This window comes from Myotis daubentonii, chromosome 9, assembly GCF_963259705.1.
Source record: "Myotis daubentonii chromosome 9, mMyoDau2.1, whole genome shotgun sequence".
In the NCBI taxonomy this organism is placed as follows: Eukaryota; Metazoa; Chordata; class Mammalia; order Chiroptera; family Vespertilionidae; genus Myotis; species Myotis daubentonii.
In genome coordinates, this window is record NC_081848.1 from 62075159 (window position 1) to 62099642 (window position 24484).

A 24484-nucleotide genomic window follows, 5' to 3' on the forward strand; every position below is an offset into this window, starting at 1 on the left:
CAATTTCTTACTTTAACCGGATCTTGGTATAAGCATCATCCTACAGCAAAAATGTGAAAAATTCTTCTGTAGTTTCCCATTTTCCTAAGCTTCATGTGTGTAGGCCCAGGTGTTATCTGACCTACCCCCTAAAACTATCTTTCCTCAGGCTTACTAAATCTCCATTATGAAAAATGTCAGCTAAGTAGTTACATTGAAATACTGGTAAAAATACAATAGCATTTTTAAAATCTTTAATTGGGAAAATTTTAGTCAACAGAGTGAAAAGAATTAAGGGGCTGAGACAACAATCCCATAAAGTAAAGGAGCTGTGCCTGGAGACATCCTCCTGGGGACAACTCCCATAATCCATTTCAGCTTTTCAATATTCCTCCCAATCTGCAAGTGACCATTAATTCTCTAAAAGCTTAAAGTTGTTTTTCTTTTCCTTTAAAACAAATACTTTATATGCCTGTAGTAGGCACCATGGCAGAAAAACAATGTCATTTAGTGTGTCCTAGATATATTAAAGTTGGGGCTTATTTAGATGACTCATAATTATATTTGAAGAAAGACAATGGATATTTTAGAGAAAACTCTCTTTAGGAGTCAGTTATGATATGGTTAGAGTACTGGTGATTTTAGAAATGGGCTCAGCCATAGGACAAATGCAACCTTAAGCTAAAATTAAGGTCTTTATGGAGATGAATTTATTTTACTAAGATTAAGAGCTTGACTACATGATATTTTTTAGTGTTTTCCAGTTAGAAAATTCAATGATCCTAACAGTGCAAACATATTTGCAAAATACTCCATCTTTTCTCGTTAACAACAAAAAAAATCCCTTCTTAAATGCTTCCCCTGTTAATCTTAATCCTTTATTGTTTTAAATACTCTTCTTTTAAAAAGGCAAGCCTTGATTATACAATCATATTAGTCAATAATGGGACTTGGCTAGCCTGTCATCTTTGAAAAACCAAGTTTACAACTTGAATCTTTTTTTGTCTTCATATACACTAACGATTAAAAGGGCATTGCCTATTCGAAGAACTACAAGTAGGTTAGTAATGGCTGAAGTGAAAAATATAATGCGAGGCGATGTATAAAAGTTGAGGTATTCAGGTGTCATGCTAGGCTTAGGAAATCATAATAGAGAGATTATATTAGAGAGAAAAGCACTGAGCAGTGTGATATGATCAGAGTTACATTTTACAAAGCTCATTTCAGTTGCAGTAGAGAGAATGAATTGCAGTGCAATATGAATGAAGGCAGAAAGACCAAATGTGGAAGCAGGAGTCTGATTTAGGGTAGAAGCAGTGGGAGACAGAGAGAAGTGAATAGGTTTGAGAAGTGAAGAGGTAAATAATGCAAGAGGGTACAGAAAAAAGAGTACCAATTTGAAAATCATAGTAATAGGTCTGTGTCCAGAGTTGTATGACTGTGGATTAAGTCCTTTAACAAAGTTATATCTCAGTTTTCTTACAAAGATGCTAATTGACCATACCTTTGCCACACCCTAAGCCACACCTACCAGCCAATCAGAGCAACTATATGCAAATTAACCCAACCAAGATGGCGGCCGGCAGCCACAGAGCTGGAGCAAGCAGGAGGCTTGGTTGCCCGGGCGATGGAGGAAGCCAAGCTTCCCGCCTGCCCTGAGCTGGCTGTGGCCTCCGCTAAGGCAACAAAGTTACAATTATAGAAGATAAATAAATCCCAGATACCTGCTTCCAGCCAGCCTCCACTGGGAGCTGGGTTGGCTGGGGGCCGTGGCCAGCCTGCAAAGAGCCATCAGCCCCTCACCCAGGCTGGCCACACCCTCATGGGGTAAGGGTCCCCCCTGGGGGGCTTAGCCAGCCTGAAAACAGCCCTCAGCCCCTCACCCAGACTGGCCAGGCACCCCAGCAGGACGACCACCCTGAAGGGGCTGTGACCAGCCTGAAAATGGCCCTCAGCCCCTCACCCAGGATGGCCAGGCACCACAGTGGGACCCCCACACTGAAGGGGCTGTGGCCAGCCTGCAAACAGCCATTAGCCCCTCACCCAGCCTGGCCAGGCACTCCTATATAATAAAAAGGTAATATGCAAATTGACCCTAACAGCAGAACGACTGGGGATGACTGGTCACTATGACACACACTGACCAACAGGTGGCAGACACTCAATGTAGGAGCTGCCCCCTGGTGGTCAGTGCACTACCACAGGGGGAGCTCTGCTCAGCCACAAGCCAGGCTGACGGCTGCCAGTACAGCGGTGGTGGTGGGAGCCTCTCCCGCCTCCTCAGCAGCGCAAAGGATGTCTGACTACAGCTTAGGCCTGCTCCCCGCTGGCAAGTGGACATCCCCCAAGGGCTCCCGGGCTGCCAGAGGGGTGTCTCATTGCCAGCTTAGGCCCAATACCCCCCAGGGAGCAGGCCTAAGCCAGCAGGTGGTCATCCCCCGAGGGGTCCCAGACTGCGAGAAGGCACAGGCTGGGCTGAGGGACCTCCCGAGGGAACAAATTTTTGTGCACCTGGCCTCTAGTAGGAAATAATAGCTTATCAATAGATACTTTAGCTGTGAAAATAGCCTCTGGATAAAGAACTGAGAGTGGAATTAGCGTGGGAAGAATCAAAACAGTTTAATTTTTCCAAATTATAATCATGCATCAAAACACAAGTACTAAAAAAAAAAAAAATCAGATCCAGGTTCATATTCAGTTAAATAATTTTAACTTTAAAAGTGCTACTAAGTAGAACAAAAGGCAAAAACAAATTAGTAATAATAATGCCAGAAAGAATACCCTACCATTTTTTAAATTGGGAGTTTATGATACTAGTAAATATGGGAAAACAAAGGCAAACTAGGTAATTTCTACAATATTTTCCCTTTTTAAATACTAAATAAGTTCTTAAGTAGTTTCCTGAGTCATAAATTACAATTTTGATTATATAGGCAAACATATCCTATATAAGAGAGGGATATGCTAATTAGCCCAGATATGCTAATCAGTCATGAACAGATATGCTAATTAGCCACAACCAGTATGCAAATTGACCATCACACCCCAGGCCAGCAGGGGAGAGCAGCTGTGGGGGGACCAGGCCTGCAGGGGAGGGCAGTTAGGGGGGACCAGGCCTGCAGTGGAGAGCAGTTAGGGGTGACCAGGCCAGCAGGGGAAGGCAGTTAGGGGCAACTGGCCTGGCAGGGGAGCAGTTAGGCATCGATCAGGCTCACAGGGGAGTGGTTAGGGGGTGATCAGGCTGGCAGGCAGAAGTGGTTAGGTGCAATCAGGCAGGCAGGCAGGCAGGCGAGTGTTGGGAGCCAGCAGTCTTGGATTGTGAGAGGTATGTCTGACTGTCCGGGATCGGGCCTAAACGGGGAGTCAGACATTCCCCGAGGGGTCTCAGATTGGAGAGGGTGCAGGTTTGGCTGAGACACACACACACACACACACACACACACACACACACACACACACCCATGCATGAATTTCACGCACCTGGCCTCTAGTTAGGAGTATAATATAAATTAGGTAAGGCTATTGTGATGAAAATACTCCAGTAATAACACTTAAAAACTATATATATTAATGTTTTAATGAATGTACTAATGCTACTTGAACCATACACCTAAAAATGATTAAAATGATAAATTTTATGTTACATTTTACTATATGCACAAAATTTTTAGCTCTTCATTAAAAAGCTTTTGCTCACTCGAAGAGCTAAATATTCTATTACAACATCATGATCATAAGTAATAGTAATAAAGAAAACTAAGAATTTAGTAGTTATTGTAAAATAAGGTAAAAAAAATTTTAATTCTAACAAAAATACTGATAATTTCATGTCATTTAGACAATGATTGTCTTGAGATTAAGACTGCTTTAGATACACATGGTCTTCAGCAAATAAATGAAACTCATATAAGTAAAACAAACCAAAAGCTATGATAAACATTCAACATCTGTTAACTTTCCCAGAGAATCAGTGCTTGTACACTGAATGAGAAACACTCCTTTGGCTAGACATATCAGCTGTTTTCTCTAAAACTTTTTATCCAGAACATGGCTTGGGTAGCTGATGGAGACTGTTGAATTTTATGATGAGCCTCTACAGTTTTAGATGCCTCAAGACTAGCTTGGAATTTCAAAAGTTACATTTTCAGTCTATTGCTTTTCTTGAAATTAAAAGATTCTAGAATTAAATACCAAAATTAGCTGATACATAGTACAAAATTTCAGAAGAGCAACATCAAAGTAAAGTTGCTACTCCTTTAAAAAAAAGAGTAAAGGTCCTGGCCAAGTGACTCAGCTGGAGAGTTGACCCATACGCCAAAAGGTTGCAGGTTTGATCCTGGTCGGGGCATGTATATGAGGCAACCAATCAATGTTTCTCTCTCTCTCTCCATCCCAAGCCCATTCTCCCTCTCTCTAAAATCAATAAACATATCCTCAGGTGAGGATAAAGAAAAAAAAAAAAAAACTGTGTAAAGAAGTTCTTTTAAAGTATTAGTTATCTGAATCAAAATTAGTTCCATTGGCCCTGGCCAGTTGTTCAGTGGTTAGAGCACTGGCCCACTGACCAAAGGGTCACGGGTTCAATCCATAGTCAAGGGCACGTACTTTGGTTGCAGGTTCAATCCTGGGTTCTGGTTAAGGCACGTGAGGGAGGCAAGAGTTGATATGTCTCTCACATCGATGTTTCTCTCTCTCTCTCTCTCTCTCTCTCTCTCTCTCTCTCTCTCTCTCTCTGTCTGTCTCTCTCCCTCCCATCCACTCTCTCTAAAAATCAATGGAAAAATATCCCCAGGTGAGGATTAACAACAACAAAACAGAATAACATTTAAAAGTACTTTACTCTTCTGAGAGTAAAGGTGAATCTAGTAGGCAATTAGTGATGCAGTTGATATGCTCAGTTAAAAACGTAAAATTAGTCAATTAAATCTCAGAGAAATGGAGCAATAGTTTTCTTACAAAAAATATCCAGTCAAGAACAAAGACAATGAGCCAAAGAGCTCAGTTCTTACAAAATAAATCTGAATATACAGGCACACTTTGTTTTATTGTGCTCTGGAGATACTGTGATTTCATCAACATTGAGGCAATGCTCTCCACCAGCAAAAAAATTTTGACTCAATGAGGGCTCAGATGAGGGTTAGCATTTTTTTTAGTAATACCTTTAAATTAAGGCATAAACATTTTATTACATATTATGCTATTGCATACAAGGACTACAATATAGTATCAACATAATATTTATATGCACTGGGAAAAATTTGTTACTTGCTTTATTGCGATATTTGCTTAATTGCAGTGGTTTGAAAATGAACTCACAAAATGAGGTATGCCTGTATACACGTCTGTACCTTTGGAATATCACCATTTTGACCTAAGAGTCTCATTTCGGTTTCGACACGATGGAGCCAATTAGTATTCTCATCAAATTGCTTCAATTCTTCTTCCCTTTTCTTCTGTAAGTAGCAGCGACGAGTTTTTAACATTGCAAGTCTATGATCTCGTTTGCAAGTGGCCTGAAAAACAATGCATTTAAGTCAATTTAATTCTTAGAATAACTAATGCATGTGATATTAGTAAAATAGTATATTTTCTCATAAGTGTGCTACTGCAGTCTATTAAGTAAGTCTATACTTTCATACTTAAAGCTATTTCTTCTCTGAAATCTCACAATACTACTGCTTGCAGGAAAATAAAAACTGAGTTGTGAGTCATTTTATAAAATTACATGTTGAGAGTTTATGGCTTTCAGAAACAGAAGGGCCAAATTGAAGACTATAAATAACTTTCGTGTTTGAGTGTGTTAAAATACATTTCTTTAAATGTTTCATTTGAAAATTCCATACACTGGTAAATCCCATGATTTTCTTACTAAAAATTAAAATAGATACATGTCCTATTCTTGTCCTCACTCCAATTTGAAAGATGTGAAGAGATAGAGTTTTACTGGTCTGATTTTACCTATAAGGCCTTTAGGTTGGCTGGTGCAAATAATTGAAAATAGAGCTTATATCAGAATGGTCATAAATATCTGCTCTTGCTTGATGCATAATGGATATTCCAAATATTTTCTGTGTTTTAACCTACGCCTGAACTGAGATCAAAACTGGCCTTTTGGTTTCTTACCCCAAGGGTCTTGCACACTTTCATAGAAACTGTAGGCTAGAGCAGCTTGACCTGTCTGGGCTATTTGCCAAAAAGACACTGAACTTGATAATCATCGATTATGATGGCTGGACCCAAGAAAACAGATCCCCATGAATTAAAATATGCTCCTGCAGCTGATTTTGGAAGTTGAAACTACATGAAAACACATCTGAGGTGGTGGTCTATGAGAACTTGGAAGTAATAAGAGAAAGCTTTTTAATAAATAATATATGAATGTATCTCGTGCAATACCCATGTAATTAAATTACATAAATACATAAAAAATAAAATTAACCTGATCCTCAATGAATACCAAAACTGAAGCAAAAAAAAGTTATCCAGTATTTTCAAAATGTTTATTTTTCCATTCTTTGGTGACCTGGCTCTGCACATGTCCATGTATACCATTTTATTTTTATCACTAGAGGCCGGATGCACGATTCATGCAAGGCGGGGTCCGACCAGACTGCTTCCCCACCCTCTGGTCGAAATTCTGGTTGAACTCCCGGTCAAGGGGACAATTTGCCTATTAGCCTTTTATTATATAGGATGCTTAGAATTCATGCTTCTTGAGTTTACATCTTACTAGTCCTAAAACATGCTGAGCCTTAAACTGTGCATATTATAGTTTCACCTTTTGTACTAATACATCTCCTGTTAGATAAATGCATGAATTTTGAGTTTATCCATTTATTCACATTTCCCATCTTTTTATCCTCTGACTTCCTCAGACTTCCCAGTTCCTTAATTCTCTCTTCAGCTATATCTAAGATGCAAAAAGCAGAGAGATAAGAGCATAGGCTCCGGAATCAGCTTTCTTGAGTTCAGATCACAGCTTTGACACCTATGAGCTCCGTGACCTTGGGCAAAATGAATTATATGTGCCTCGTTTCCTCACCTTAATTATGAGGATAATAATAGTATATATTTCATAGAACTGAATGATTTAATATACATTAAGTACTTAAAACATTGCCTACTATTGTATCTATAAAGCGAAATTTTAAATTTATTAACTAAACTTTAATTTCTGGATACTTCATTTGTTTTTTTCTCAGATATAGATATTCTTTTATCTTTGATTCATTTATTCATTCATTTTGATGACTTTATTCATTGTTATACTTTTTATTAGATTGTCCTATTAGCTAAAGTTTTGAGTATTATATCATATTTGTAAGCTGTTGATCTGTTTATGATGAACTGTTCCACCACATTTTTTGAATTTTGGATAGTAAATTCTCATTGGTGGTTTAAGTTAAAGGTGTTTTACTAGGTTCATTTTGCATTACTTCTGCCCAGGTGCCCATAGATTATCACTGGTCTGATACCATTTTCCATGTTAACTTCTCATCTTAGAAATTTGCTAAGTAAAACACAATATTGTAAGAATTCAAATCTCAAATCCTGTGAAAAGTATGTCTATAACAAAAGTCTTCCAATGATTTGTTTTTCCTTATCACTTGGGCTTGTTGCCTTGTCGGTAAGATTTTTTTCCTGGTGCACTCCCAATATGAAGGATGCAGGCCTCCGAGGTTCCCAGCTTTATGTGGTGGCTGTCATTTCTAACACCCTGCCTCTCTTGGGTCCATTAGCTAAATAGTGGTGTACATCTAAGGCAAGGAAGTAAGAGTGTTTTGTGTGCTTTGAAAGGGAGGGCAGTGTACTACTCCACTAAATGAAACCAACTCAAAGCTGGTCTGCTTTTCATAATACCATGCTATGGAAATTCTAATAATGTCAGTGATAAAATATTCTTCCCTGGGGAAAAAATTGCCATTGGTCTAAGTTGCCCGCATCTGGCGTAGACTATTCCCCCTGCCCCACCTTTAGTACTCAACTCTCCTTGAGTGTGTTAACTTCATTCATCTTAGGCATTTCAACAACCCTCACAGAAGTAAGCTGCCACTGATTTTCTTTCTTGTACAATAAACTATGCCTTTATAACAATGCTTACTACATTTACTCCAGAACTGCCAGGTGGCTGTCAAGAATGGGTGAACTGACTTTCAAATTTCTAGAACTGCAAGTTCCCATGGTTTACACTTTCTAATATTTAACTTAAAAGTTGTTAAATACCTTTTCTACTTTGTCTTCAGAACACATCATTTCTATCTGTTTATGGCACTGTTGTTGATAGAAAGACTTAAGTTCATTTTCTTTAAGTAACATTTCTAACTTCAGATATTCTTTCCTAATTTCTTCTCGATTCTGGAACAAGCATTTCAGTATTTCTTGATATCTACAAAAAAACACACACAAAAAAACCACATGAAAAGGTCACTAATTTTGTGATTTATGATAGGGTTTACTTAATGATTTGTTTTTCCTTATCACTCAGAATAAGACTCAATGATAAACGGCAAATTGGTTCAAGTGATTGTTTCTTAAGTTACAAAAATATTTGGAAAAGGTTATTAACTATTTTTACTATACTGGTCTTCTCTCCTTCAAGAAAAATCATGTTATTAAAGATGTAAGTATTATCATGCCTCTGTTATTAGACTGCATTTTGCTTAGCAAAAATAAAATATTTATTTATAGAAAATAGGTGATAATCTGAACCTGTACTATCCCAATTCACAAGGCCCTCAAAGCAACACAGTAGTTAGCGTGTTGTTGTGGTTTTGGCTCACTGTGTAGAAATAAGCAGTGGGTGGTGTAATCGTATGGTGCCTCCATTGCCTCCTAGGGAAAGTGAGATGGCCAGTTTTTTGCTTCAGAACTTGTTAGAGTGAAAACACACCATAAGGTCAGGGACCCCCTACAGCCTGGCTATGAGTCAGTGATACTGGCCATGACCCAAAACATACAAGTTTTAATGGGGTAAACCAGAAAAGCCACTGTAGTGTGTTTCCTCAAAAGGGAAATATAGATTTAGAGAATCAAAGCTGGGAAATTTGACTTTTATCTCCACCAAATGCATAAAGACCTCAAGCTGAAACACTCCTCTGAAAGTCCAACTATGACCCTGCAATCCAGTGTCCTCTGGGTCAACAGAACATGTGTAACAACAGTGTCGTAATTTTATAAAAACATATTCCCACTTTTAAGCCATAGATCAGTTCTTAGCTACAGCAGCAGTATAAGCAGTATAAATATTCACATATAGGCAAAGCTCTCAAAGAAAAATTAACTGTGAAGCCTTTAAAACTGTAACAAAATATATGCACTTAAAAATAAATGTTCTTTGACCAAATTTTAGATATATTTGTAAAGATCTGTGGTAAAAACACTGCCAATTTACGTCAGTAGTTCCTAATGAAACTCTATTGGGAATGAATATAAAACACAATATATCGACTTTACTGTAGTTTTGTCCAACTGATAAATATTTCATAGAAAGTATATACGGACATTGCAATTTCACTGTATTATATTACAACAACACTAATGCCAGTAAATGAATTGATGTTATCTTTAGGTTAAAGCCAAAGATAATTTTTTTAGTTTTTCTTTAACATTTTACTCAAGGACAGAGTTAAATATTTGTCAATTTTGTGGTGCAGACTTATTTCAATTAGTGGTATTTAGTGATTAGGATGAGAGGAAGGTAATTAGAATCAAAGGTTGTTAGGGAGCTCCTTAAAAAAAAAAAAAAAAACTCCAACAACACAACTATCATTTTAAAACAGAAAGAGTATTAAAGGATTGACAAATATTTATTTTGTAGTCATTTAATACATTCAAGTAACTAGGAAACAAAAATCTTTGTTAATAACTTTAACTTAATTAACTTTATTAACTTTGTTAATAACTTAATTTTCAAGACATCAATAAAGAGATAACTAGTTGCATGATATATGAGGAATATTAAATTCTTACACAATTTTCTTGATATAGTCATAAGTTTTATAATTATTTTGTACAAAGAACAACTGCATTTCCTTCTTGAATATTATCTTTCAAATAGCTTTGACAGATATCAAATACTGCATATTCTTCCCTTTATCTATTTAAACTTCATAAACACGTTAACTTTTTTTAAACAGACACTGCAAATTCACAACATTAAAAAAGTTTTATGTAACAGTGTGATTGATATGATGAAAGTTATCTCACACATTTCTTTCAGGAGATAGTTACTTTTAAGGGAAAATGACAAAGGCTATGAGATATACCATTCTATGATTACCATCCTTATAAAATAAGTAAATTATTTAACATGTTGCATGACCTAAAACCCTAAGTTTTTATTGTTGGTAAAGTAAGTTGAAATGTGAAAAATATCCAAATAATTGCTTATTTCATAGTTCAGACCATCTCCCTCCCAAATCATTTTATCAGAAGGAGAGGTTCGACAATCGAAAGCCATCAGCTCTAGAAGTCTACTATTTGTAAGGTGTTAATTGATAACCAGATACAGTTAAGTAGAGTTGAGCAATTACATGCAAACAATGACTACAAATCTGAGCAGTTGGTGACTTAATTTTCAAGACATCAGTAAAGAGATAACTAGTTGCATGAAGACCAATCATACATTTCACAAATAAAATAATAAGGAAACTACGAATAATATATCAGTTAAAAGCTTTTTTGATAAGAATGAATAAATGAGAAATCACTTTTACTTGTTACTTTTTAAAAGATATTATAAAATTGATGTGATATAACAAAAGTATCATAAGACTAATAAAATATAACAATTACTTTTACAATGGGTTATCTGCATTAACAGAACATAATTTAAACACTTTAGAAAATATCTTGTATAAACAGAGCTCTGGTACTATAATAATATATAGGCTAACTTTCTGCTGTATGAAAAACTGATTCATTGATAGAAGTAACTTTAATTCTTATATTTGTGAAACAGCACAGTGTGGGAGCAAAAAAATTAAAGATCTGAAAGAGATGATTCTTTATAGTTCTTACTCTTACCTATCAATGAGACAATATGCCACTTCAAATTTGAAAGGGTTGTTGTAATGATCAACTGAAATTAATACAGCCCTGAAATTCATTAAAAATTATAGCCATCTACAAAAATAGTGTTATTTATTATTATTAGAAGTAGTTATCTTAATATCTGGGGTCAACTGAGGCAGAAAATAATATACATTTTTTTCAAATCATGGATATTTTATGTAAATTAACATGCAAATCAAATTTTAAAAAGGTGTTGTAACTGAAATTAAGTGGAGGTCATTGTTGACTGGTTTTTCTTATGTACATCAAGACACCTTCTATATACTCTAGTGTTCCAAAATAGTGTGAATAACCAATGGTTTAAGTTGTGATTGGTTTCTCATACTAATGATAAGGTAAAATTGGCTCTGGGCAATGTCAAATAAGTTTAGCTTTACTGAACTTTAACCGAAGTTAACAGATTCTCTTACTACAGGGCCTCTCAGAGCCTTCAATATGCCGATATACTCTGAAAATCTTCTAGATTCCTTAAGTACTAATTTCCAAACTTGTTTTATCGTCTTAGAGTTATTCAAGATGCATAGCCTTTGAACCATCTAGACAATTTGTGTTGATTGCTTAGGGGAAAGTACTTTTGAGTACTGCATTATTAACAGCTCTCATTTCTTTTAAATATACCTGCTAGGAAGCTTAGTGTGAACCTATCAAAATTCTCTATTGACTTATATCATTGAAAGAAGTTCTTTCAAATAATTAGCAACGTAAACTCATTAAGTGATTATGAGTTATATATAGCCAAGAAAAGGTAGATATAATTTACAGAAGCTATACAAATAATGATAATGCCAGATGCGATCACCTGAATGTGTTCCCTGAAATTCATGTTGAAATCCAGCACTCAAGGAGGTGGGGGTCCTTGGGATGTGATTAGGTCATGAGGACTGAGAGCCTACAGATGGGATTAGTGACCTTATAAAAGAGACTGCAGAGAGGGCTCTCTCTCCTTTGGCCATATTAGGAATCAAGAAGTCTACAACCTGTAACAAGGCCAGCACCCAACTACGCTGGTACCCCGATCTTGGACTTCCAGCCTTAAAATAGCTAATCTAATAAAAGACAAACATGCAAAGTGACTGTACCTTCACTACGCCTTAAGCCACGCCCACCAGCCAATTAGAGCGACTATATGCAAATTAACCCAACCAAGATGGCGGCCGGCAGCCATGGAGCTGGAACTAGCAGGAGGTTTGTTTGCTCCAGTGATGGAGGAAGCCAAGCTTCCCAGGCAGCTCTGAGCTCCACTAAAGGCAACAAAGTTTCAATTATAGAAGATAAATAAACCCCAGATACCTGCTTTCAGCCGGCCGTGGCCACAGAGCTGGAGTGAGCAGGAATTCAAGCCTCCTGCCTGCCATGGGGCTCTGAGCTCCACTGAAGGCAACAAAGTTTCAATTATAGAAGGTAAATAAATCCCAGGAAAAAAAAAACAGAGAGGCTGGGAGCTTCCATCGCCGGGGGGCTTAGCCAGCCTGAAAACGGCCCTCAGCCCCTTACCCAGACTGGCCAGGCAACCCAGTGGGGACCCTCTACCCAAAAGGGGGTGTGGGCAGCCTGAAAACAGCCATCAGCCCCTCACCCAGGCTGGCCAAACCTCCACGGGGTGAGGGTCCCCACTGCGGGGGGCTTGACCAGCTTGCAAACAGCCATCAGCTCCTTACCGAGGCTGGCCTGCAAACAGCCATCAGGCCCTCACTCAGGCTGGCCAGGCACCCAAGCGGGACCCCCACCCTGATCCGGGACACCCTTCAGGGCAAACCAGCCGGCCCCCACCTGTGCACCAGGCCTCTATCCTATGTAATAAAAGGGTAATATGCAAATTGACCCTAACAGCAGAATGACTGGGAATGACTGGTCACTATAACACACACTGACCACCAGGGGGCAGACGCTCAATGCAGGAGCTGCCCCCTGGTGGTCAGTGCACTACCACAGGGGGAGCTCTGCTCAGCCACAAGCCAGGCTGAGGGCTGCCAGTACAGCGGTGGTGGTGGGAGCCTCTCCCGCCTCCTCAGCAGCGCTAAGGAGGTCAGACTGCACCCCAGCGGCAAGTGGACATCTCCCGACGGTTCCCGGGCTGCCAGAGGGATGTCTGATTGCCAGCTTAAGCCCAATCCCCCTGGGGGGCTGGCCTAAGCCAGCAGGTGGTCATCCCCCGAGGGGGTCCCAGACTGCGAGAGGGCACAGGCCGGGCTGAGGGACACCCCCCCCCCCCAACCGAGTGCACAAATTTTTGTGCACCAGGCCTCTAGTATAAATATAGTTGTTATAAGCCACCCAGTCTGTGGTATTTTGTTACAGCAGCTTAAATAGACTAAAACAACTGAGAAGTAAAATAAGAAATGCACTAAAAACTAATTTCATAAGTGATATCATTGGCTTTACCTTCTCTGAAGATATTATACCTAAGTCCTGGTTCTCCTTACTATCTATATCAGTGGTTCTCAATCTTCTGGCCCTTTAAATACAGTTCCTCACATTGTGACCCAACCATAAAATTATTTTCATTGCTACTCCATAACTGTAATGTTGCTACTGTTATGAATTGTAATGTAAATATCTGATATGCAGGATGGTCTTAGGTGACCCCTGTGAAAAGGTCATTCAACCGCCAAAGGGGTCGCGACCCACAGGTTGAGAACTGCTGATCTATATAATCACAACTAAAATAATGGATCTCCAAAGTGTAAAATATAAACACCAATCTGAATTCAGTTGAGTATATAAACATACTTATACAACAAATGATAACAACATATTTGACAAAATTTCAAAATAATAAAAACATCAAAATGAAATCTTGATTATCAATTTTACCTTTCAATTTCTTTTTTTTGAGGGTTTGAAATCATTAACTGTGCTTGGTTATTTTCCTCAGTCATGGCCTTCTGTTCTTCATAGGCTTTTAGTTTTTCTTTTAACATTAAAATCTAGTAGAGAGAAACACTAGTTAAAATACAAAATTAATTATCTGTTTCTATTATACATGGCCACAGAAACATTTAGCCAGCCATGAAAAATAAATGAAAAAGCTAGATTTCATATGTAATAGAAAACATCTCAAATTTTTAGACAATTAAGATTGTAAAATCCCATGAGTGAGGAAGTGAGGAAGATTAGTATATGTAAAAAGTAGACATACCTCTTTCTTTTGCTCATTACAGATCTTCACATACTGAGTTATATGATTGTCAAGGTGCAGAACATTGCTCTTCAACTGTTAAAACATAGAAATTATGAGTAAATATAAAGATAATCATTATCTTTATATACAAACAAAATGGCATTATATGCTCATTAATTCAGTTCCACGAATTCAGAATTTGTGGCAAGCACATGATCAATTATGCTCACATTTAAAATCATGACAAGAGGATATGCTTACCACATTAATAATGTAAATGAAATGATAAAGAGATTGCCTTACTATGTGAAAAAAGATATTTTTAAGAACTTATGAAGCATTCATTCTCAATATGATAAAAATTACCCATTTTCTTTTTCCTCTGACTTCTAAGGAATTCAGAGGTAATTTTAAGACTGAGACAGTTGTAAGTTCAACTAGGTGTAATGAGTTATTACATTTTATCCTTTATATAAAAGTATGGGCCCCTTGGCAGCTATGGAATAGTGGAGAGACATTAAACATAGAAGTCTAAATACTTAATTTTGAGGCCCTGCTCACCTCTCAGCTAAATGATGTGGAATTTAGCACTTACAACTCTGAGCATGAGATTCCTCCACTGTAGAGCTAAAAATGCCTTCCATAATGGGTTAGTGTAAGGATTATATGAAAAATGTATACAAAACCTTTGTATACCCATATTCTACAGCTTTTAGCAACTAATTATATAAATAGTATCTGAACATTTCTCAAAGGAAGACAATAACATGCTCATGTTCATTAAATTAAGAGTAGCAGAAGGTTAAGCAGGCAGAGAAGTTATACTAGTTTAACTCTAGGTCTCTTCAAACCCAGAGATCCTATGATTTTAAACATATATTATGTTTGACTTACATTTTTTTAATTACCCCAAATTTTTTGCAAAAATACTGACCTAACCAATCATTATATTGCTGGAGCTAGAAATTGGTTATGTCAATATCATAAACGTAAAAATAAATTATTTTTAAAAAGCTATTTACTTTATAAACTGAGGCAGATATAACTATTTTACAGATGAAATAACTGAGGCTTCGAGAAATGAGCTAACTTGCCCAAGGGTGTTAGGTAGAAAGTGCTGGTGCTACGCTAAAAGAGTTCATCTTTAGCTGCCACAATATGCTAAAGCCTTGACCAATTACTCCCGGGTGCCATAAAAAATCATGTGCCATGATGTGGAAAAGGTTAAAGGCACTAAAGCCCTAGCTGATTTGGCTCAGTGGATAGAGTGTCAGCCCTCAGACTGAAGGGTCCTGAGTTTGATTCCAGTCAAGGGCAGGTATCTCGGCTGCAGGCTTGATCCCCAGCTCTGGTAGAAGCATGTGCTGAAGGCAACCAATCCATGTGTCTCTCTCACAAAGTGTGTTTTTCGCCCCCTCTGTCTCTCTCTGTCCCTTCCACTCTTTCTAATCATCAATAGAAATATATTCTTGGGTTAGGATTTAAAAAAAAAGGAAAAAGGCACTAAAGCGCCTAAGCTGCTAAAAGACTGAATAATAGTTATCTATTATACATGTAATCAAGATGCTTAATGGTTTAATTATTTAATTTAATGTCCAATTCATCCTAAATGTAAAGATATTTCTAACACTATTTCCTAACTCATTAGTAAAAATGCAACTCTAAATTAATATTTTGTTAGAATTATAAAAATAATGTCACCCAATACCCTTATGACAAAAGCAGACTAAACATACTTACAGAAGATTTAATGTCCTTTGCACGGTTAGCATACTTAAGAGTGTTATATGTGTCATCGTAGCTCATAGAGGAAGGACTAATAGCAGCTATCATTATAGTTTGACAGTTGCCTCCAAGAGAATCCTTTAACAAGCGAGTGAGCTTACTATTTCTGTAAGGAATATGCTGATTCTTTCTCTGAAAACACACACACACCAACAAACAAAACAAAACAAAAAAACACAAAAAAAGAATTCTTATGTCATTTCCCACATTGAAATGCAGACCTGCTACCACTTCACTTTAAGAATATAAGCAACTGCCCAACTTTCCAGAATTATGATATAAATGGGGATCTAAATGTTGATAATCTCATGGAACTAGTAGAGGAAGGGTCCCTAGTGGCTGCCTGCTGGGTACTCCCTCCCTTCCCCCCGCTGGCCCTGCCCCCCTGGTTGAACTCCCGGGCGACCTCCTGGTTGAGGGGACATTTTGCATACTATGATTTTACTATATAGGAGGATGCAATGAATATATAAAACAAATATCCTATTTAAAGATTTTATATCTATCTGAATATAAACTTTATATAATAAAATATCAATGTTGGTTCATTAGTTGTAATAAGTGTACCTTATTAATGTGAGATGTTAACAACAAGGGGAAATCAGTGTAGAGTATATTTAAGAAAATTTTTCTGTATTATCTTAGCTACTTTTCTGTATCTAAACCTATTCAAAAATAAAATGCCTATTTAAAAAATTTCCATTCATTTTTTAAAAGAAATTAAAATATAAAATTAATATATGCCCTAGAGGAATAGTAAGAATTCTGCGTGGCATAGAGCTGTTTTCTCTAACCATCTAAAGTGCTAATTACTATTGTAATTACTATTTTACAGATACTTTATCTGAAAGCATAAGAGTTATAAGAACGTCATTTTTAAGGACACATTTGTAATACCTTAATCAATAAAAAAAAAAGAACGTTGTTTTTCTAAGTTTTCTTTTACTTAAAAGATACAGTTCTATCATAAAATTTTCACAAGATGTACAGCTACTATGTAAAAACAGAGCATTATAACGTTAAGCTAAAAGCAAACTGATGTTATCCAATGGATAGCTTTGATATTACAGAAGAGGAAAATTTGAACTAAGTAAAAAGCAAAATGACATGTTTCAGTTCACATGGCTGGTAATTCAGACCTAGAAGTGGGCCCTAGGTCTCCCAATTCCCAGTATTACTGTGCTTCCCATCTACAGTTTTTGAAACTGTAGAATGTGTATTGCTGGTAATTGAAATGATTTTTCATGTACAACACATTCATTAAACACTGACTCATAAATGACTCTATGGGAGTCAAATATTAAAAATTAAGGAAGTATGAAAAAAAATGCCATAGTTTAAACGTAGAAAATCAGTCTCTACCATGCTGTCTGCTTACATGTTTAAAGTTTTAAGTTAAAATATAAAAGTCACCTTGTTTTTGCAATCTTCATGTGATTTCAATAACTACATATTTTAAAAAGGGTCCTCAAATCATTTTCAAATACTTGATACTAAATCAAAAGGCAACATTTTAAAAACTTCACCATAATTTTTCTAAAGCTTTTGAGGCTGATTGAACTTAAATTAAATGATTGTATTTTAACTTTTAAAAAAGTCATTTTTTACAAATACAAAAACTGTCAAATATGCTGTATTCTAGTAAGCACTTCTGGCATATAGTAGATGTAAAATATTTTAAATGCCCTAAAGGCATCCAATAAACACTAACCTATTTAACCTAGGTAATTTAATTACATTTTATAGCTTAAGTTCCTCTTCCTCTCTAAGAAAAATCAAAACTCTTTAATATTTAACCCAATTTTACAGTATATAAAAATACTAACCAGAACAGTTTTTAGTTTCTCTAAGACAGCGGTTCTCAACCTGTGGGTCGCGACCCCTTTGACAGTCGAATGACCCTTTCACAGGAGTCGCCTAAGACCATCCTGGATATCAGATATTTACATTACGATTCATAACAGTAGCAACATTACAGTTATGAAGTAGCAACAAAAATAATTTTATGGTTGGGTCACAACATGAGGAACTGTATTTAAAGGGCCAAAAGGTTGAGAACCACTGCTTTAAGATGTGCTTTGTGTCTTCATGCCAATTCAATTATCATGCTTGCTGTGTAGGGATCATTACATACTGACTTTAAAAATCAAGTTCAAAATAAGTAATGAGAAAGCACCATAAAATATTAACTATCAAACTTATATTCAAAACTTTTCATTAAACAAATTCTGGTTATAAAACTAGAAATTAAAAAAACACAGAACCATAGCTTTATTTGATATACTAGGCCTTCTGAAGTCTTTGCTCTGTATATAAAAGTTATTGATGTACTCTTGAAATTTCATTAATAGATGTTTAAAACAAAATCATATTAAATAGTTATCTCTCTAGGAATTAGACATACTTCAATATTTCAAAATATTTAAACAAATAAACATATAGTACCTACCTTTGTATCTGCTAAAGCATTGATGACATTCCCAAGAGCTAGAAGTGATCGGTTAATATTTGTGCCTTCTCTGAACCGGGTCCCTTTAGCACTGGTAGCACTGGCTCTCTCAGACCCGGCCAGGTCAATGAGGGACATCTTGGCAATTCGGACATTTTGATCAATACTTGCTGTTTTGTCTTGTTGTCGCAAATAAATCTTTTTGAAATTAAGGAATAGGGAATATGAGAAGATTTAACAAAATTAAAAGGGAAATGTACAGTTTACTTTGGCTGATATTTAAGAATACTAGAAGTAATTACCAAAGTTGAGAAAAATTGGAAAAGAAAATGTGTCCAGAGGACAAATAAGTGTTGGCTGGACTAAGGTAAAAAACAACCACTATTTGTATCTGGTAACCCTTGACTCAGATCATGGGATTATCGGAGATGGCAATGGAGCACAAGTTCTTTAGAAATAATGTCCCTAAGAGAACATCAAAGGCGGTGGTCAGAATGCTTTGCATGTCTGCAGGGATTGTTCCCAAAGGAAAGCTGAATTTGAATGTTGACCCAATTCAAAGAGTAAATTTACCCCAGTTCTCCAAATTGTTGTGTGTAATTACAGATAAATATTTCTCTCAAGACTACTGATAAATAAAGTCAGTGGTAAGAATATAAAAGATTAAAACAATTTTGTGGGATTGGAGACTTTCTGAATGACTTGATTGCCTCAGATATGAATTCTTTCAACTATAACAATTTTTATAAAATGAGTTCTACATAGCATAATCCAATATAAAAGAGGTAATGTGCAAATTGACTACCACACCCTCGCACAAGATGGCCGCCCCCATGTCATCACAAGATGGCCGGCAGGGGAGGGCAGTGGGGGCGAACAGGCCAGCAGAGGGCAGTTGGGCGTGACCGGGCCTGCAGAGGTGGGCAGTTTGGGGGGACCAGGCCTGCAGGGGAGGGTAGTTGGGGGGCAACTGGGCTGGCAGTGGAGCGGTTAGGTGTCAATCAGGCTGGCAGGCAGAAGCGGTTAGGGGCAATCAGGCAGGTAGGTAGGCGAGCAGTTGGGAGGCAGGGTCCTGGATTGTTAGAGGGATGTCCGGCTGCCGGGTTAGGCCCGATCCCATAGGGATCGGCAGTCGGACATTCCCTGAAGGGTCCCAGATCGGAGAGGATGCAGGCTGGGCTGAGGGTCACCTCCGCCCCGCCCCCCCCCCCCCGTGCATGAATTTTGTGTACCGGGCCTCTAGTCTATATAACAAAAACGTAAGCGACTATTGCGTTAGAATGACCAGTCGCTATGATGCACACTGACCACCAGGGGACTCACGCTTAACGCAAAAACTGCCCCCTGGTGCTCGGTGCGCTCTCACAGGGTGAGCGCCGCTCAGCCAGAAGCCAGGCTCATGGCTGGCGAGCGCAGCTGCAGTGGCAGGAGCCTCTCCCGAGGAGTCCCAGACTGCGAGAGGGCACAGGCCAGGCTGAGGTGACCACCCCCCATCCCCCCAGTGCACGAATTTGGCGCACAGGGCCTCTAGTCCATAATAAAGCTATATAATCATTTGGCTTTAACAGGACTAGAAGCTGTAAGAAATAATATCTAACCTATGCATTTAGAATTCTTAAAAGTACTGTATCAACTGAATTGCACTTTCTTAAAAAATGCAACTACTTTATATGGTCACTATGATGAAATCTTTTAAAAAGTGAATCAGTATCTCCCCAATTCCTTGGTTATGTAAATCTAGATCTATAAAGTTTGCTCTGAATATAAGTTTATGCTTTGGAAATATTAAATATTTTCACCAATTTTTTTAAAAAAAAAGAAAGAAAAAACTCCAATACTTCTTATCCACTATATCTTTAACCAGGTAAAATTTATATTTCTGTTTTACATCATCTCATTTCTAAATATTCTGGATAGAATCTTCTCAAAGCTGCAAAGTAAAGAAAGAGCTAAGAAGTAGGAAAGTACATAGATGAAAAAATTTTTTGTATGTGTGAAAATTACAATCCACAAATTTGGCTTCATTTATTTTAAATTCAACTTTAAGAGCAATAGTCTAGTGCGGTGGTCGGCAAACTGCAGCTCGCGAGCCACATGCGACTCTTTGGCCCCTTGAGTGTGGCTCTTCCACAAAATACCACGTGCGGGCGTGCATGTACAGTGCGATTGAAACTTTGTGGCCCATGTGCAGAAGTTGGTATTTTGCAGAAGAGCCACACTCAAGGGGCCAAAGAGCCGCATGCCGACCACTGGTCTAGTGACTTGTTACCTGGAAAACAGCATGAGAACGAGAAGATGTGGCATTCATATCAGTAGGATGTTGTGTCCTGTTTTTGTTCCCATTGTCCAACAAGTGTAAAATTTCTTCCGAGGACTTGGGCTAGAGAAGTTTAAAAATATATACAAATTAGCCATCTGAGTTTAAATTTTTTAATACATGTTCAACAAGCAAGAAGAGTTTTAAAGATAAAAAAAAGTGAGAAAAAGCTTTCTATAATTTAAATCCTATTAAATATTGACTGTATATCATTTGCTTTGTACATTGGTGTTACATGAGGAATAAAAGATAAAGCCTCGTCTTCTGAGCAGATAAAATATAAATGTATTAAAGAAAGTAATACATGATATTAAATGTTCAAGAATATTTTTAAAAGAAAAGCTCTTTTAATTATTTCAAGGAAAACAAAATAAAACTGAAGATGCACCGTGTTTAAGTTTGTACTTCATTATTTTTCTTTTTTCTCAAGCACAGTGAAGAATAAATAAATGGCTAAATAAGCAAACTTGTTATCGGAACAGAGGAAATGTTTATAAACATACCTGATGTAAAGTCAACCCCTGAACTATGACCCCTTTTTGGGCATCTTCCCGGACAGCAAGTGGCCCTGAATTTACTAAGAGGTCACGAATCTGCTCATTATATACCTTAAAATAAAAATAAAAATAACTGCTTTAACACTGATCTTAAAACAATAGTGATAACATCACAAACAGGCATACATTGCTGATTTAAGTTTATATTAGAATTTTATCTTAAAGACAAATTGCAGCTCATTTAGTTCATCTCATTCCTTCTACCTCATGTTGCCATTAGTATTCTACCATCTGAGGAAACAGAAGAGTTTAACTACATAGAGTTTAACTACATAGGCTTGAAATTTAAATTTAAAGGTGGAGTCATTATACGCTCATCCCGTAATTGCTAACTTGATGATTTCAGTGAAAGATAAATAAGATAGCTGGAATTGCCTTTACCAATTTCCTGGAAATATAAAGGACACACGGTCTTGGGAAATTCTAGTGGATCTGAAATGTAAGTTATATGGAGGTGGCATGGTTCTCACTGAAGAAGACATTTATTATTTCATGATGCCCAAGTAGACCAAACTTTTAAAAATTTTACAGCTCAAAAGTTAAAGAAAACTCATACTCAAGGATGGATAGTGTTTTATTCCATTTATCCTTCAATTACATTAATTTAACATGCATTTTTTATGATAATTCCATAATGGAACCCCCTGCCCCCATTTGAATAATGAAGGAACCAAGGCCCTAAAAGGTTAAGCGATTTGTCCCATGTCCACGAAGGTAACAGCAGAGGAGACTGAAGGCCAAATATCCTCACTCTACTACATGGTATTGAATACACATCTGTACTTTATGTCTCTGATATATATTTTTTTTTTTTAGTAATTTTTATCTTTTTAAGTAATGCATATAAATAATTTTATTGACCGAATTTTATGAATTTACTAAAGGTACTAAGTTTTCTAGTTCCTAACTAAATGACAACTACCACTGATATTTCCATGTTCTTAGAAATAGACCATAGTGACAATTCATGGCTAGTAAAATTTTTAACAATAAATGACAACCATTTTTAAATGTAATAAACTCTTTAAAGTAGTAAAATATTCAAGAGCTACATTTTTGGCTCTTATTTTTCTGAAGTAGCAGTCACTTTTCTAGTGCTTTCCCTTACCCACTTAAATCATAGAAAAAACGCAATTAGAACAATCATTCTCAAGGTAGTCAGAACCACCTGGGAGCTTTCTAAAAACATAGATGCCTCGGCCACAATCCAGACCTATTAAATTAAAATGTCCAGGGGGTGAGGTCCAGGCATGTCTATTTTTAAAAAGCTCCATAGCCAATTCTGGTGCACAGCCCAAGAGGAAAACCATTAGATTAGACATTGCCTTCCCAATAAAATGAAAGTAGATTAAAAGAAAGGAAAAATGATTAAAAACATTAAAAAAAACTTTAAAATTCTCCCAGTTATGAAGGGATCTAAAAAAGAAATAACCAATACTGCCATGCTCTTTTCTAATTATGCTCAGAATAATTGCTTTCCATACTTAACTATAGGAAGTGAGTTTTACTTCTCTTTTATCTTCAAGTCCTATAGACTAAGATGAAAATTTTTAGCAACATACATAATCTTAATGAATTTTTGAAATGTAGGAGCTTAATTATAAGGTATCAATTTAAGAGCTGTAACGAGTAGAATTTTTTCTGACACCACAAATGAATAGGCAGTAAAATCAGGAATTTATGTTTCTGTACTGGTTTCTGAAACACTATCCAAATTCAAAGTTAGAATGCCTGGCACTTAGTTATGATGTGTTGAATGTCAGCTATTAGTAAAAGGATAGGTGGCCTACAGAAATGATGGGGCATGTCAGAAGGACCTAGGAGACAGCACAAAAGAGCCTTCCTTGATTGGCACAATTTCAGCATATAAATAAATAATTACAGAAAGAGGTTATAAACTATTGAGAGTTATGTTAACAATTTGATGAGTTCACACTGATACAATAAAGGAAAGAGAAGCTCTCTTTACAGTAGACAGCCAATGAATAAATGTAGAAGAAATGAAGGAATTTAAAATCATAATCATCTAACATCATAATAATTGACTCAAGCATGAATCATCAGTGGATGAAAGTTTGAGAAAGAAGATATTTACATATTCTCCCTACAAGGTACTTTTTAATTACAAAAGTTAAAGTAGTCTTGACAATGCAGAAACTTTGCAGACACCAGCATGATGAAATTGATCAAAGTTAACATAGCTAGTAATGGGACTAACTAAACACTTAAGCCTCTTGATATGATGTCATAAGAACACAAAGTCACTTGTGTGGTACTTCTGCCAGTGCATACCCAAATTCTAATCGTGACAAACCAAACTAAGAGTTTTATGACAGCAAAAACATAGAAAAGAAATCCAGATTAAGGAGACTAAAGAGTTAGGACAACTGAATGCAACTAAGGATCTTAGATTTTCTTTTCTAATAAAGGGCATTATTAGAATCAATAGCAAACTCTTATTAAGGTCTATGGATTAGGTAACAGTATATCATTATTAATTTCCTGATAACTCTTCAGTGGTTATTTAAGGAAACTTCTAGAAGTCTGTAACTTCAGCAGTTTAGAAAAAAGAAACAGCTACACACACATAAAGAGAGAGAAAGCAAAGGTGGTCAAATGGTAACAATATGGGGAATCTGGGTGAAGGGTATCTGGAAGTTCTTTGTACTACTCTTGCTACTTTTATGCAAGTCAGATATGCCAAATAAAATACGGGAAAAAGAGAAAGATGCATCACAGGCACTTAAAAATGGTGTTATATATTCATGAGAAAATTCCTATATGGCAGAATAATTTAAATGGACCATGGAACTTCTTAAAGAAAGAGTTCTCAATATTATTGATTAATCTAAAGAATGCTATTGCCAACTTACCTCCAGATAAGAAACTGCGGTACTACATATTTTCTCTTCTTTAATCTCATCTATGGATTTGTAAAGGTCTAACAAGGTTAGATACATCACTCCAGGTTCAGTAGCTGATCCTAGCATCGTGTGGGTCTTCCCAGCTCCAGTGGCACCATATGCAAGTACTGGGTTTTTATGAAAAGGGATCAAAGCGCTCTGTTATGACAGATACCATTACTGTAGCCCCTGTCTAGTGGATAGTTCCATCTGGATATGCTCAACAGTAACTTTAAACTCAACAGATAGACACAAAATTAATTTATAGTCTTATCCTTAAAACCTGCAATGTTCGCAAAA

The 24484-nt window shown here is 36.8% G+C and overlaps 1 protein-coding gene across 2 annotated transcripts in view; it reads right to left on the bottom strand.

Annotated features, from left to right (window-relative positions):
* Positions 1 to 24484, bottom strand: part of KIF18A (kinesin family member 18A) — an 81161-nt gene that overhangs the window by 43320 nt on the left and 13357 nt on the right. For both annotated transcript variants that reach the window (XM_059709177.1, XM_059709178.1), the window contains exons 4-12: positions 24155 to 24312; positions 21228 to 21332; positions 20677 to 20787; positions 18408 to 18605; positions 15914 to 16090; positions 14192 to 14266; positions 13867 to 13979; positions 8203 to 8365; positions 5328 to 5492 (exon numbers count right to left, since the gene is read on the bottom strand). In XM_059709177.1, the coding sequence (XP_059565160.1) occupies positions 5328 to 5492; positions 8203 to 8365; positions 13867 to 13979; positions 14192 to 14266; positions 15914 to 16090; positions 18408 to 18605; positions 20677 to 20787; positions 21228 to 21332; positions 24155 to 24312 (1265 nt within the window). The remainder of the gene's footprint in view (positions 1 to 5327; positions 5493 to 8202; positions 8366 to 13866; positions 13980 to 14191; positions 14267 to 15913; positions 16091 to 18407; positions 18606 to 20676; positions 20788 to 21227; positions 21333 to 24154; positions 24313 to 24484) is intronic.